At 37.6% G+C, this 16,836-nt stretch overlaps 1 protein-coding gene across 3 annotated transcripts in view; it reads left to right on the forward strand.

Annotated features, from left to right (window-relative positions):
- Nucleotides 1-16,836, forward strand: part of nkain2 (sodium/potassium transporting ATPase interacting 2) — a 167,665-nt gene that overhangs the window by 77,470 nt on the left and 73,359 nt on the right. For all 3 annotated transcript variants that reach the window (XM_052586900.1, XM_052586902.1, XM_052586901.1), the window contains exon 3: nt 4,419-4,499. In XM_052586900.1, coding sequence (XP_052442860.1) covers nt 4,419-4,499 — 81 coding nt within the window. The remainder of the gene's footprint in view (nt 1-4,418; nt 4,500-16,836) is intronic.

The following is a 16,836-nucleotide window of genomic DNA, read 5'->3' on the forward strand; positions in this document are numbered from 1 at the left end:
GTGGCCAGGCCAGAGAGTGGTAGAGAGAGCCTCCTACAGAGATAAATCGCCCACATTCGAACATTACTCTTGCTTATATCCGTTTTGGGGATGCTGTCAGGCCAGATACATTTTTATTCTAATTCAACTTGGCACGTTCCAGTGGCTGGCACAGGGCCAAATGAGGTTCCACTACATGCCCACATCTTCTATATCTAATGTCCTGACAACATGTCAGATTTCAAGATGGCAAAATTCCAAGTCTCAACGGTCTGGTGCGCAAGTTCTTGGGGGAAAGGTTAGGCCAGAACAGCCTTCTCTGAAGAAGCATTCATTACCTTCTCCCGCTGGATCAACTCGGAATGCATGCTAGAGATCTCAAGCAGGATTATGAGACTTAGGGTGTACTCACACTAGGCACGGTTGCCATGAACCGGGCCCGAGTACGATTGTCCCCCCTCCCCACTCCCCCTCTGGCCTGCACTCACATATAGGGTTTCAGCATTCATGCCGGAGCACGCTTACGTCATTATGGTGCGACAGTTTCGGGATAAACAGGAAGAGCGGCACTCTCTCAACACAATGGAGTCCATCGCTCAGTTTTTTTTTTTGTGGATAATTTTGTGTCGTTTGGTCCACGGTGGTCCACAGCCCTCTCACAGCCTGTTGTTAAACAGATGTGTCGCCTTAGTGGCGCGAAAATTTTCAAGTTATCGTGCTGCTAGTATGAGGATGTTTGCAAGCTACCAGCTGAAGTGCAGCAAGGACTTTGCAGTTTTGAGTTTTTATGAATTTTGCACCTCTGCCGTAGACCAAAGCGGCCCTTTCCCTGCCCATGTTGGTTTTGGAGCGTCGCAAAACTGTGACCTCTTCCAAGCGGGCCAGGGCCAGCTAATCGAGCCGCGCCCGGGCACGGTTCGGAGCACTCACACTAGTCAAACGAACCGTGCTTTGGTGGTCAAACGCACTCGGGCACGGTTCAAACTGGCTAGTGTGAGTACACCCTAAATTGAAGTCAGTCACTCTGTATAGACCACCCTTCTGCTCTAACATGCAGAGGTGGCTCATTCTTATACAGCAGTGCTTGGAAGGCAGGAGATACTTCAACCATGCTGTAGTTGGAAGACAAGAGTGATGTGCTGATCTTTGGCCCTAGCCTGAGGCACTTAGCAGTTTTTGCATATAGAACTGCAAATCTGTGAATAAATAACAGCTATGTTGCGACTGGCAATGCCAAAGAGGGTCAACCCTCTCATACAAGTTCAGCCTTAGTAAATGGCTGCAATGATGCTCAACTTTGTTGGAGATCATATCAATTACCACAGCAATCATTTAATGTCCATGCTGGTTTTAGCTGGTGAAGTCGGTGTTCAGCTGGTTTTAGTTGGTTGGTTAGCTGGTCTCCCAGTTAAAGATGTTAAAATCCCTCTAAAACCAGCCTGTAAACCAGCTATGACCAGGCTGGAAGACCAGTTAAACCAAGCCAACCAGCTTGTTTGCTCTTAAGATTGAGCAGTAGCATTGCTACAACTATAGCTAATCTTTATAACTACCTTTCTCAGTATCAATGTAGTAGTGTCATTCAGTGCACACAGACTGAACTAGTCTAAGTCTTTGGTTCTTTTAATTGTGAAGATTTTGGTTCACATTTAACAAAAACCCACCAATTCAACAAATTAGAATATGGTGACATGCCAGTCATACTCAAATCAACTCAATCAACTCAAAACACCTGCAACATTTTCCTGAGCCTTGAAAATGGTCTCTCAGTTTGTTTCACTAGGCTACACAATCATGGGGGAGACTGCTTATCTGACAGTTGTCCAGAAGACAATCATTGACATCCTTCACAAGGAGGATAAGCCACAGACATTAATTGCCAAAGAAGCTGGTTCTTCACAGAGTGCTGTATTTAAGCATGTTGACAGAAAGTTGAGTGGAAGGAAAAAGTATAGAAGAAAAAGATTCACAACCAACCAAGAGAATCGCAGACTTATGGGGATTGTCAAGCAAAATAGATTCAAAAATATGAGTGAACTTCACAAGGAATGGACCGAGGCTGGGGTCAAGGCATATACAGACATGTCAAGGAATTTGGCTACAGTTGTTGTATTCCTCTTGTTAAGCCTCTCCTGAACCACAGACAATGTCAGAGGCATCATACCTGGGCTAAGGAGAAGAAGACCTGGACTGTTGCCCAGTGGTCCAAAGTCCTCTTTTCAGATGAGAGAAAGTTTTGTATTCAATTTGGAGACCAAGGTCCTAGAGTCTGGAGGATGGGTAGAGAAGCTCATAGCCCAAGTTGCTTGAAGTCCAGTGTTAAGTTTCCACAGTCTATGATGATTTGGGACCAATGTCATCTGCTGGTGTTGGTCCATTGTGTTTTTTGAAAAACAAAGTCACTGCACCCGTTTACCAAGAAATCTTTGAGCACTTCATGCTTCCTTCTGCTGACCACCTTTTTGAAGATGCTAATTTCATTTTCCAGCAGGATTTGGCACCTGCCCACACTGCCAAAAGCACTAAAAGTTGGTTAAATGACCAACCATTGTGTTGGTGGCCAGCAAACTCACCAAACCTGAACCCCATAGAGAATCTATGAGGTATTGTCAAGAGGAAAATGAGAAACAAGAGACCAAAAAATGCAGATGTGCTGAAGGCCACTGTCCAAGAAACCTTGGCTTCCATACCACCTCAGCAGTGCCACAAACTGATCACCTCCATGCCAAACCAAATTGAGGCACTAATTAAAGCAAAATGAGCCCCTACCAAGTATTGAGTACATGTACAGTAAATTAACATACTTTTCAGAAGGCCAATAATTCACAAATTTTTTCTTTCTTTTTTTTTTTTGATTTTATGAAGTACTCTAATTTGTGGAGATTTGGTGGGTTTTTGTTAAATCTGAGCCAAAATCATTACAATTAAAAGAGCCAAAGACTTAAACTACTTCAGTATGTGTGAATTTAATTTATTTAATAAACAAGTTTCACAATTTGAGTTGAATTACTGAAATAACTTTTCCACAACATTCTAATTTATTGATTTGCACCTGTAGATCTTTTTTTTTAATCTACATTTATTAAAACCATGAAGCTAGCTGGTCATCTTCCATAAATTATAGCTTTCAGTTTACCTTAGCTAATTAATTAATTGGTGAAAGTTGGACCGGTAGCTTTGCTAGCTACATTTTGCTTTGCTGGCAGAGAGAAGAAACTTCATGAGTTGCGATTTTAGTCAAATTGGTCATACACCACACGAAAGTTGAATTTGACTGACAGGAAAAGTTGTTTACTAAATTGTCTGTCTATTGAGTATCTGTCTTGCTAAACACCTTCACACTAGAAAGCTTTAAAACCATTTTTCAAAAGGTTTCATTAAGCCAATATTCAAAGTTTGACAAACTTTGATTTAGAAGCTAAAGTTATATTTTTTATAAATTTATTAAAATGCTTGTTTTAATTACATTTTCTTTAATTCTGTTTTCTGTGGTATTTACTGTACCACAGTTCAAATTAAGGAAATGAATACAAATATTTAAAAAGTTCAAATCTGATTGGTTCACTAACCTGAAATCGAGTTGGTAATTTTGTAAAGGAAGGTTGTATTGTTCTTTGCACATACTCATTTTATCAAAGCTAAGTCCATATTGATCTATCTATTAGAGCCACTTTTGGGAAGCTACTCAAAATTCATGTCGCCAACTGCTCGTTTTCAAGTACTAAAGGCCATGTTTTTCCGCTCAAGTCCCATCAGGTAATTCAAATTGATTTTGCATTTCCCCTCGCTCAGTATTTCATTTGCACTCACCTGTCTTACTTTGAATTGGATCAAATAAGTGTTATTTTATCTAACGATCACTGCCTGCCTAACAGACCTTGGAGTTCTCACGTTGCGTACCTCTCACATTTTAATCAGTAAATACATGCCACAAGCTCATGAGCGAATACCCTAATCATTTGAACAAATTAATTTAAAGTAATGTTGGTTTACTGCATTCCCTAATGATCTGAAAAAGGATGAGACCTGTGTTTATTTAACCAAAATTTGCTTTATATTTTAAGACACCCCCCTGCGCCAGCTGCGATTTTGCAGGGGAATCTGTTTCATTGTTTTATAATCACATTCCGCTATTTCGATAAACGTTAGTTCATGAACCAGAGAGCGAGCCACCTTCACAAACTCCCACACAGGGTTCCTGCTTCCGCTGCGAAATGCATCGTCTGCCTGCACCGCGTCTTTGGCAGATTCCAGATTTGTGGAGGCTGTGTGTTTTAAGGAACACACATCGGAGAATTAATTACAGAGAAAATCTCCCACTTACGCTTTTATGGGCCAATTAATCACACATATGCAAATGCGTATTTGGCTAGTTGGTTGTTGGGGGGTCTAAGGTTAAAATGGGTATTTCAAACACCCTCTTCCTGTCTCTTTCACAGTATGCAGTCTGGTTGGTGCTGTGGGTCGCCTGGAATGTCTTCATCATCTGTTTCTATTTGGAAGTGGGTGACCTTTCAAAGGTAACATCTGATTTCATACTACTTTTGCAATGTGTAATCCCTCAGCTTTGCAATAAGTGTTTTCTGTTTATATGTCTAAGCTTTTAAAGAGTGGCTTTTTAATAAATATGTTGCAGATCATCAACTTACATTAGTAGTAATGTCAGGAAAAGCATTTATTGGTTCTTTTGTCAGTGTTTCAGTGTCACAGCTGGGTCTAAAATCTTATTTAGAGCTGGAAGCAGTGCTTGGACGTATAATTTGAAGCTATTAGAGCATGTCTTCTTAGTTTGCCTAGTTTTCTTACAAGTGACTAATCAAATAATGAGACTGATTAGTTTATCTAGATTCAATTTTTTTATTTGATAATATCCTCCGACTGGATGGAATCAAAGTCTGAATTTAAAAAATCGTAGTCGGTGAACATCATTCACTACCCAATTTTCTATTAAATCTGTCAACTTAAATCTGCAGACTGCCCTCAAGTTTCAGCAACTAGCATCAACTTATCCAAACTGTAAAGCGGGGCAAAAGTTGCATAGTGCATTTCAGCCTTTAGCAAACTCATAGCAATGCTGTGACAACTGCTCAGAAACAACCCAGCAACCGCATAACAAAATGACAACCATTTAGAACGTAGATATGCAGAGATGCCCTATTTGACGTCTCCAGATACGTTGATGTGTCCACCATTGTGGAACAAACGTCAGCTTGATATATTTATATTTAAAGATATACATGCATAAAACTTGATTTTATAGATGCACACAGTCAACTTACACTCGAGTGTTCACAGACCATTCCTAAAATGGCGGATGGCTTGTGTATCATGGCCCATAGAAACAGTCGCTTATGAGGCATCTACATATTTATTAGGGGTGCTCCGATCACGATCGGCCAATCGTTATGCGCATCTCGTCAGTAAAGCCGGTTTTCTAATCAGCGGTTAATTTCATCAGGTGCGTGATTTTACATAGAGCAGCTGTTACTACACAGAGCCGTTGTTAATAGAGAAGATGCGCAAATCCACTTCATTTTCAGCGTTTATTGGCGCATTCTCTCAGTTAACAACGGCTCTGTGTAGTAACAGCTGCTCTATGTGGGGATTGCATATTGGGCATTGGGATTGCATATATATATATATATATATAATTTAGAAGACCTTAGCAACCACATATGCAGCAACACAATGAAACCTCTAAAAACACCCCAGCCGTATCATAGATACACAATAAAAAACATTCAGTACATCAGCAGCGCAGTAGCAACCACTCAGAACACCCAGCAACTGCATATGAGGCAACCCAATGACACCCATTCAAAACACCCCAGCAACCGCATAGAAACACAGTAACAACCATGCCCCAGCAACCATAAACATAGCAACGCAATGACAACCATACAGAACACCCCAGCAACTGTGTAGATACACAATGACAACCAATCAGAACACCCCACCACTCACATAGCAATGCAATGACAACTAATCAGAACACTCTAGCAGCAACATAGCAATGGATTAACAGCCACTCAGAACACCTTAGCAACCAGATGTCACAACACAGTGACAACCACTCAGAACACTCTAGTGACTGCATAGCAATGTAGTAACAAGTACTCACAATGGCATAGCTACTACTGTACATAGTGATGTGTTGGCACCCATCCACACCTATCTTAGTGGTGAGTTATACACAGGAAAACACCATTCACTTTTTCCCCGAAAATGCATAAAAGTGTCCATCCAGGGCTTTCAGGCCACTCTGCCCTATCATTGCTCTAGTCAGTATGCAAAGCATATTTGTACTCTTCCATGGCTTTGTGTATTTTATTACATCATTGGTCATAAGATTTGTGAAGCATTGCAGGGCAAGTGTGCTGAGGTTCTATAAGGTGGACAGAAGTGATGTAGTGTATCGCTGATGAAAAAAAAGCAGAGGCAAATGTCTGCACTCCTTTCCGCGGGCTCAGATCTGTAATGGAGATTGATCCTTTAATCTTTAAATCACCTAGAAATGTCTGGCAGTCAATCTGGTCTTCTGGTTGATACGTCATTAACGTGCAATCTTATCAAGCATCTCAGATGACAGAATGAACATTTCACTTTAGAGCTGTTGGTGCTTTGCAAGCTACGGTGTCAAAGATGTCAGACGAATCGCCAGCTCCAGCTATCATTTCTTTCTTATAGCCTCTCACGCCATTAGGTTCTGATGTGTCACACATCAAGGTTTTTATATTAGCAAAGCCATAGCTTACAAGATCAGGATAGCAAAGAGGATTATATTAGGTTGGATTCCTTGCTGTATGCCTCAGTTTCTTTTCTTTTCTTTATTTTATTTTTTTACTTTTTGATGAGGAGAGTATGAGAGCATCACCTTGCATTATGTGCATGGTATCTGCACCTTGGGTCCTAGTTTAGAAATAAATCCCACAGTAAAGGATGTTAATAGGGATTAGAAAAAGGAAGGTAAGGAAAAGGGGGTAAAAGGCTTCATTTTAAAACAAAAATAGATTGTGAGAGAGATGTGAGTGAGGATTTATCAAAAGAATTCCGGTGGTATAATTTGTGGGATATTGTTTATTAAATCCAATGACCATATCACAAGACCAGTGTCTGTTGTGAGAATAGAATATAAAATAGATAGAACCTCTACTGAAAGTGAATTATTTAAAATATAGCAAATATTGACTCTTACGAGAGACTCCCATAACAACAGATTCCAACATCTGGAGATGTTGCAAAACGAATACACGAAAAAGTTCCCTCATCTTTTGTGAACATTAAATTGTTGCTTCATTTAAAGGGATAGTTCACCATCAATAACTCACTCTCCTGTCATTCCAAAGGTTAGTATTTAGTATATTTCATCTAATTTTTTGTATTATTTATATTATTATATTATTATTATTTTTTGTTTGGTTTTAATTTAAAAAAATAATTCATGTTTTAATTAATTTTGTTATATTTGCTTTTGACCTTTTTATTGATTCTTTGTTATTTTAAATATTTCTACTTAGTTTTCATGCCTCACTCAGTTCACAGAAAAATTGAAATTCTGTCATTATTTATTCATGCTTGTGTCATTCCAATTTTGTTAGAATTTTGTATATTTAATATAATTTTAGTATTATTTATGTTATAGTATTTTGAATTCTTTAATTTTTATATTTTAGGTTTTTATTTACGTTTTTGTTGTTTTGATTAGTTTTGTTATTTTAAATATTTCTATTTAACTTTTAGATTTATTTACTTATAGCTTAATTCAGTTAGGTAACATTTCTAATTTTCTTTTTCTTTATTTTTAAGTTAAAAATTTTCATGTAATATGTATTTCAGATTAATTTCAATTAATGAAAATAATTGAAAAACATTTTATTTGACAATGACAATGCTGATCCAAACAACACTGAACCCTCTTGACTCTGGTCGAACGGACAAATTTAAGTTCTTCAATGTATTTTTTATTTTATTTTCATAAAAAAAATTTTGTGATCTTTCAAAGGAAAATAATTTTCGTTTTTGAGTAAACTATTCCTTTAAGACTATTTATAGTGATCAGATTCGTTTCAGTGCTCGCATTCACAGAACAAGCCTCAAAATGCCACCCAAAAAGTGAAGCCCAGTTGATGTGGTGCAGCTTCGGTGCTGTTGGTCCGCTGGATTGGCAGTCCTGATGTGTGCTTCTGAAGCTCGTCGTCAGAGGGGCTGGCAGCCTGTCACAGCTAGCTTTGTGGGAAAAATCGAGAGCCTCCACAACCCTCTCGAGAGCCTCTCCGTGAGTCTTCATTGCCGTTCAACGCCCTCTTCGTTTTTTAACTGGAGAATTCGCACAGCTTCACATCCCACAAGGGATCTTGTCAGTCGTTGTCAGCTGGAGAAGAAAGTCACTTCGGTCTCCTTGATGTATTTACGGTCTCTTTCGGAAAAGAGAGAACTTGAAGAGGCAAACAAATGGAGTTCGTGGATCTGCCTCACAGAATCTGCTCCCTAAGTCATCAACACAGCTTTAATTAGTTAGAGAAGTTATAGGATATTATTTAGCATAATTTATTTCCTTGTGACAGTGCAGCTCATGATTTATTAATGTGCATGTAATGTGTTTAACCAGGGGAGAATCCGCTGAGACCCGCTGAGGCAATTAGATTTAGATCACACAGAAACAAATGAAGATAAATACAAGAGACAATTCCCAGTCTCTCATTTTTTAGGTCACACAGGACTCATATAATTCAAGACTTATATCAGTAGGACGTAAAGGTGCAGGAATAGACATGTTAGATCTGTCGCAAAAACTAGTGAGCTGCCTACAGTGACAGCATTTTACCTAAACTAATTGTGATGCCTAAATATGCTAGGGCATTGCTTTTTAATGCAGTCCCAGAATGTCTTTTGATAAGCTCTTTGGGGGATAAAAAAATTCAAGATGGCAGCTGAAATGATAATAAATTATAATAATAAAAAAAAAACTAATAATAAACAAGTTAAATCTAATTTAAAAACACAGTTTTTACACGATTTTGTGTGCTATGTATTTTTATGTATGATAAAGCATTGTTTGTGTTATGCTTTGTGTCTTGACAGGCCGATTGTTAGCTTGGCAACATGCTAATTAGCATAGCAAATTGACTGACATTTGTGGTAGTTGGCCAAATGTATGTGTGCAAGCATTACCTGTTTATCCACTCATTTTTAACAATCTAAATGTGAATATTCAGGATGTTATTGTCTGTCACAAGCCCCCTCTCTATCTCCAAGTCCACATGTGCATGTTTGGAAGGGGATTTGGGAGCCATTACTTGAGGATAGTGGTGCTGAGCAAAAGTGACAGCAGAGATTTTGAGGAGGTGGCCAATGTAAATAGCACCGCAGCCTCCATCCAGTCCACTACTTTATAAGCAAACACAGACAGTCTGGCAAAAGACGGGAGTTGCCTATTGCACCTCGCTTTGCAATCTCGAAGATGCTCCCATTCCCACTGCCTCTTCCCTGAGGGGAGATTGCACACTTTCCTTGCTGCTTTTATGTCGAGTTTAGTAAGCTCTGTTGTATATTATGAGCTACCTGTATTCATATTGTCTGTACATTTAAGAGTCTCTTTTAAGAAACAGCCTACTGCTAGAATTTTTTGGGGAAAAAGATTTAAAAGGGGGGGTGACATGCTCATTTTCACTCAATATCCTGTTAATCTTGAGTACCTATAGAGTAGTACTGCATCCTTCATATCTCCAAAAAGTATTTAGTTTTATTATATTTATAAGAGAAAAAAATTGTCTGTGCCGATTTTTTTCGGAAAAACACGAGCCACTGGAGGTGTGACGTGTGGGCGGAGCTAAAGAATCACGAGCGCGAGTAGGCTTTTGCGTTGAGAGCGTTTGGAAGTTGTGACATTACCGTGAGTAAAAAAACATCATCCAAAACAAACCATGGCTAACAGTCAGATTCAGCCGTATATTTATGATCCAGAATCAGATCCAGAGGCTGAAACTGAACGAGAGCAGCAGCAGCAATGACTCGCTCCGAGCGGGGCTCGAACCCGGGTCTCCGGCATTGGAGGCGGACGCACTAACAAGGAGGCAGAGACATTTTAAGCAGTTTTACTCACCGCCTGCGGTTCCAACACACGATCGTGACCCTTTTTCGTTGGGATTGCATCATCCTTAAGAAAAAAACGATACGCAAATCCGTCGTCAAACTGGGCCTTGTTTGTAAAACAAGCATCTTCGAAAATGCAGGCAACAAACAAAAACACTTGCACAACTCCATCGATGCTCTTTAAAAATAAACTCCATCCACTGGTCCCTTAATGCTGTTTTTTCTTTGGTAATCTGTGCAGGGTTGTCTTGCCCTGGCAACCAAAAACACACTTCTTTTGTGACTTTTCGCGACGCTCTCTCTCTGATCAGTGAATGTCTGTGCTCAGCCTCTCAGTGCTCTGCTATACGGGAGCGCGCGCTATATGTATGTATATATATATATATATATATATATATATATATATATGTATATATGTATATATATATGTATATATATATATATATATATATATATATATATATATATATATGTATATATATATATATATATATATGTATGTATATATGTGTGTGTGTGTGTGTGTGTGTGTGTGTATATATATGTGTGTGTATATGTGTGTGTGTGTGTGTGTATAAATAATATATAATATATAGAGTATTATTATTATTATCTTTTTAAAATAAAATTTTCTTTTTGACAGCACAGGAATAAATTACATTTTGAAATGTATTGAAATAGAAACCATTTGTTTAAAATGTTAATAATATCTGGATATTTTATATATTTTTTATTATATTTTTTGGATATAATAACATAAAATTATGTTTTTTACACAAATTCCACACTGAACGCAATTATTCTCTAAACATTTCCAGAACAAATTCTTAAAACTTTTAAGCTGTTTGCCTGGTCGCATGAATTTGTATTTATTATATTGGTATTTCACAGTTGCTGTGGAGCTGGTGATATTACTGTCAAAATAACAGCAACTTAATCCAGAGAACTATGTTGCCTTGGGTTTATTTCCCCCCTTTTCAAGGAAGGCGGCTTAAAATGCCTGGCCCTGTCAACACACTCCGAGTCCTCATATTCAGTAAAATGTTGGAAGTCTGAAAAACTGTCAGGGGTGAAAGTGATAAGATGATTTATAGTCAATTTCAATAGGAGCTGGGGGGGAAAAGCTGGAGCTGTCAGCTCTGGCTCCTCAAAACAAATGACTTCAAGCCCATGCACTGGCTCAATAAGGCTATCATTCCCCATCAGGACTCATCACTGCCACTTGATCATGGAAAGAAGAGATGCTTGGGAAGGTTTTTGGGGTGCAGGTGAGTCAATGCTACACCCGTGTTAGGCTGCCCACTCTAATGCGGCTCTTTGGCTGACAGTAAAGCTCATAGAGATAATTGTTTGCCTCTCAGAATTCAGCAGTGTGACCACAACACACATTTTTGCTAATAAGATAACAAAATGACATGGTCTTTGGGTTTGACAGTACTGACTTTATTTGTTACTGGATTTTTAAAGCGGAAAACAACAAGCTTGTTCGAATGAGAAGTAGGAAGTTGTTTGTGGTGTGTTCCCATGAATATAAGTCCTTAATGGCAGTTGTTTGTTTTTTGCAGTATTTAGCGGTGCAAGATTATAGCTAAAGTTTGAGTTATTCAATAGTCAACATTTTTGTTGCCCTTTTGTTCATATAGCATTACTTTAAAAGTGCACAATAAATTACTTTTGAATTCTTTATTGAATATATATACTTTGAAAAATAACAGCATTTATTGATTGATTGATTTATATTAAAATATTTTTATATATAAAAGTGAGCTAAATACCCTACTAAAGCAGTTTTAACTATGTTGTTCTCTGGCTTAAATTCCAGCCTTGGGAAACTTTATAATATAATTTAGTTTTATTTTATTTATGTGTGTGTAAATATATAAAAACTTAGTTAAATAGCACATGAAATGATTTGACAAGTGGTTTTCTCACTGAGGTATTTCTTAGTGAAGTAGGAAAATAAAATGTTCCTCCACATGATTTGTTTTTTGTTAGTCGGTTGACAAAAAAGACAAAAAACTGTATAGTACAGGATGAGTCATCACTATTTTTAGTTCATTTTCCTAGAACAGAAAAACTGTAAATTAAAATTTTGCTTATCTACTAAAATTAACTTTCAAATCGCACACGGGCTAAAATCCATAAAGCTCTCATTTTGGTTTAAATGCGATCTTTGAGGACATGTACTGTATTTGGAGTGACGGTAGGTTAATGTGAAGGGAGAGAGCAGGGTGACAGCCCAATCTTATTTATTGGGTGCTCAGATTTTTGAGGCCGATAACAGATCACCGTTCACCGATCACAGAAAGCAGTATCTGCCGATACGATCACCGATACTGGTCTTTTTAAAGCCTTATTTTTATCATGTAGAATTATTTATACTGATGATCCAATCAAGATATTTCGACATTTATTCAGGGCTTAAATTTCATTTTTGAAAATGAATTCCCCTCTTAGGTGACTCTTGTGAGAGGGGATTTATTATTTGGACTGGTGGGTGGGGGGGCTGGGGTTTAGACATTTAAAAAATATATTTATCTCACCTAAATATTTGATCATGCACTACATTTTTGTTTTGACAGTCGTGTAATAGTAGCACAATAGCTTATACACAGCACAAGCCTGATTTCATGCGCTGTATGTGAGGCGGCCTTTTACACCAAGATCACACATTTCTACGTTTGCAGTGCGTATGCAGTCCATCTGTGGAACGTGAGCAGTACAGATCTGAGGCTGTGTACTTCAAACACAACATTTATCCATTATTTTCATTTCCTTTAGACCTAGCCAAAAAGCCATAGCCTATGTGTTAACTGTGAAACAAAGTAGACTTTCATTATATGCACTTATGGTATAATTATTACATTTTCGTGTCAATTCATGTTCATATTTACTGCAAACAATGTGTTGCTACTGTAATTCAGCGCTTGCAGTGCAGCAAAAATAAACTTGGTGCGGAAACAATTTCTGCACTGCTGCAGATGCACCACTCCAGGCGCGTCATCAGCTTGAGATCCTTTTTTTGAGATCGCCGAGCAAACATACCGGTGTCCGATTAATCGGGGTACCCCTAATTATTTCAGATGAACATGGAGCTCTAAGGGCTTCCAGTGCTATTAAAATGACCGTCAAAGTTCCCCTTTTAATGTGCTATCAGAGCTGGGTAGATTACTTGTGAATTGTAATCAGTTACTGATTACAGATTACATGACAAAATTTGTAGTCAGTAGTATAATCTCTTAGATTACACATTTTTGGTAATGTAATCTGATTACTTTTGGATTACATTTGTGCTAACCCTTATTTGATAGCACATATATTGAAGTATCCTAATCTTGTACTATTTTGACATCATAAAGAAAAAATGTATTCCACAAAATATGTTTAATTCACCAACAAGAGCCACAATTGCTTCTTTTTCGAGTGCAATGTGTGGCCCGTTAACACTTACAAAATACTAACAATATTGTGCCTTGCTGTTAATGTTTGCTAGTAACGCTGAATAAAACTTATAATTAATTACTTATAATTAAGTAAATTTAGAAAACAGCTACACTACAAAAAACAATATTGAAAAAGATGAAATTTGAAGCAATATCACTGCCAGGTTAAATATTTAATCTAATAAAACACTAGAAGTGCATATGAATGTATCAATGAAGAAAAAATAGCATTGCAAACATAAATTTTGAAAAAGAATGAATTGAGAACAACTTATTACCATTGTGTAAATAAAATGTAATCATGTAATCCATAAAAAAAGTAACTGTAATCTGATTACGAGTATTTTAAAAAGTAGTTTACTCTAATTACAAGTACTTGAGTTTTGGAATCTGATTACGTAATCCAGATTACATGTAATCGTTACTACCCAGCTCTGTGTGCTATTAAGATCAGAGTGACACTAATGCGCCATTGAGACGTTCGCTACGTGTGCAGGAGATCTTACCTCTGTGTCTGAGAAGAGGGGTTCAATTTTCCACAATGTCAGTTCATTTGTTGAGACTACATTTAGAGCCAGCCTCGCTCGCACACGGGGCCACTGTTCACGCGACACTGTACTCGTCCTAATCAACATGTTTTTGAGAGTCCAGCTATTTTCATTGTTTGCTTCAGTCTTGAGGGAAAGTCTGTTCATTAAAGATTCTTTTCACTGGTTATGGGAGCTACTGCCATCAATCACATCTCGGCAGGAGGCCTCGGTTTGGGTCCCATTGCGCTCTTTGAGAATTAAGCGTGTCATCCTCAATGTCACTCAGCGCAAAACACACAAACACTCACAAAGTCTTAAAAATGCACAGATCTCCTCAGAGATGAGACTACGCTGCCATTATTCACCCACACAGACAATCAGATGCTGTGTTTCAGCAGGGTTGAGTCATAAGTGATAATACTCAATGAACTGTTGGTATTTTTGGGAATACCTGAACTATGAAATGAGCATTGAAATGACTACTAAAATAATGCGTATTACCATATTCATAGTTTGTTGTGTTTTATACACATACTTTGTAGTGGTTTGAAGCCATGAGGGATCTTAGCAATCAGGCCAATCTGCAGTTTATTTCTTTATTCAGTTTCTGTGTTTGGTAAATATATATCTGTGCTGGTGCACCCATCAAGCTTGTTTACTTTCTTAACCAGCACATATCAAATTAAAAAAATAATAATAATTTAGCAAGTAAAAATATGAGGCATTATGAAAACAAAATTCCCAGGGGTATGATTCATCACTTCTGATTATAGTATATTTATTTATTTATTTATGGCTTATTTTGGTTCACATTTCGTATTCTATCTACATAACTATCATTCACATGTTTGGGGTTGGTGAGAATTTTTTTATTGTTGTTGTTGTTGTTAAAGTTTTTGAAGTACATATCCTCACCAAGGCTGCATTTATTTGCACAAAAATACAGTTAAAACAATCATGTTATGTAATATTATTGCCGTTTAATAATAAAGTTTATTGTTTTTATATGTTTTGAAAAAACATCTGTAATGGCAAAGCAAAATTTTCAGCAGTCATTACTCCACTTCAGTGTCATGTGATTGTTCATAAAACTTTTCTAACTTTTTTTATGATTGTTAAAAACAGTGCTGCTTAATATTTGTGTGAATTTTCAGATTTTTTGATAAATAAAAAGATAAAAAGAACAGCATTTGATTAATTTTTTTTTTTTATAAATATATATATTTGTTTTGTTTTTTGCAGCCCTTTTGCATTAAAGGGACACTAAGTAGGAATTACTCCCATCTAGTGGTGAAATTGTATTTTGCATTCAAACTAATTTTGCTCTCCAGCGCCTCGCTTTTTCAAATGCGCGTTGCATCTACGGTAGGCGATATGTACCAAAAAGCTTTGACGGGATGTCTTCTAATAGCACTTCGTCGAGTTTTCCTTCAGGTGAACAGGTGTGTTATTTCAAACAAACAGCAACATGACCATAAACAAACGAATGTTACAGTATGAATTACTGACTGTGGAAAACATGAAATATTGTAATTAGTAGTTATGTCTTCTTTATTCGTTATATTTTCTGAATAATGTGCATTGTTAGATATAAAAAAAAAAAATATTATAATATAGACTGTAACACTGACTTACCTGTCGAGAAGAAAACTGGCCACTTCAGCGTCTCTTTTGAAATCTTTATCCAGCATTAGCTCTTTCCACCTAGAAAAAGCTTCCCCGACATTAACTCTTGTTTTCTGTAATCTACGGTCACGTTTCCTTTTACGTTCTATTTTTGACTGTTTTGGCGACAATGTTTTCTTCTCCTGTGGCGTGGCATATGTATGGTCCATAATAAGAATGCAATCCAGACTTTTAAACTTGCCGGTGCAGTTTCAAGCGCCTCTCACTGCTCTGCACCTGCGTTTCTGGCTCTGACCGAAAACGCATTGTGGAAACGCGTTGGCTTAGTACTTTTTGTCCCTCTCTGCTATTATAGTTTTGCAAGATGGCGGAACTACATGGAAGCCTCCGTCGACCTACCCGTCCCATGTATATAAAGATAATAAATTCTTCATTTACGAGGATTAGTTTAAACATTGGCATAGGTATTTGTACACCATTTAGGGCATATTTATGAATAAAAATATTGATTTTAGATAATAAAATACCTAAAAAGTTACTTATTGTCCCTTTAAAATCATTTTATAGTGTAGCACTAACCAGCATAAACCAGTCTGGAAAGTCAGGCATGCTGAGAAATCTGCCAGCCGTGTTTCATCAGTTGAGGAAAGATGGAGTGATTTGTCGGGGCTTGACCAGTAGATGTGCGAGGAACCACTTGTCATTTCCCAACATGGTTCCAGCCACTCAGAGTGAGATGTGTCAGCAGCGTGAGCCTAGAACCGGCTCCAAATGCTCAGGATGCAATCAAAACCCCAGACCACCCACCCCTCTCATGGGGAACAGGAAGCTGGGTGGTAAAAAACAGGAAGCTGCATAAATTAGAATCCCAGAGGAGGCAGCGTTTGAACAGAGAGATGTTTCTCCACATTCTGTAATATGATGAAATGTGTGTACAGAAGCAAAAGCAGAAAAATCTCACTTTGGCATTGTGTTCTCAGAGTTAAATCATAGAGGAAGTGCAGGCATGTAGTTCAACCTTCACTGTAGTATCTCAAATGAATCACGTTTTTGTTGGAAGTGCAGGGGTGTTAGGTGATCTCACGAGTGTTTTTTTTTTTCACACATTTTTCAAAGCGTTATTCTTTTGAAAGTAAAAGTGGGGAAATGACTGTGTTACTGGCTTT

This window comes from Carassius gibelio, chromosome B20 (genome assembly GCF_023724105.1).
Source record: "Carassius gibelio isolate Cgi1373 ecotype wild population from Czech Republic chromosome B20, carGib1.2-hapl.c, whole genome shotgun sequence".
Taxonomy (NCBI): Eukaryota; Metazoa; Chordata; class Actinopteri; order Cypriniformes; family Cyprinidae; genus Carassius; species Carassius gibelio.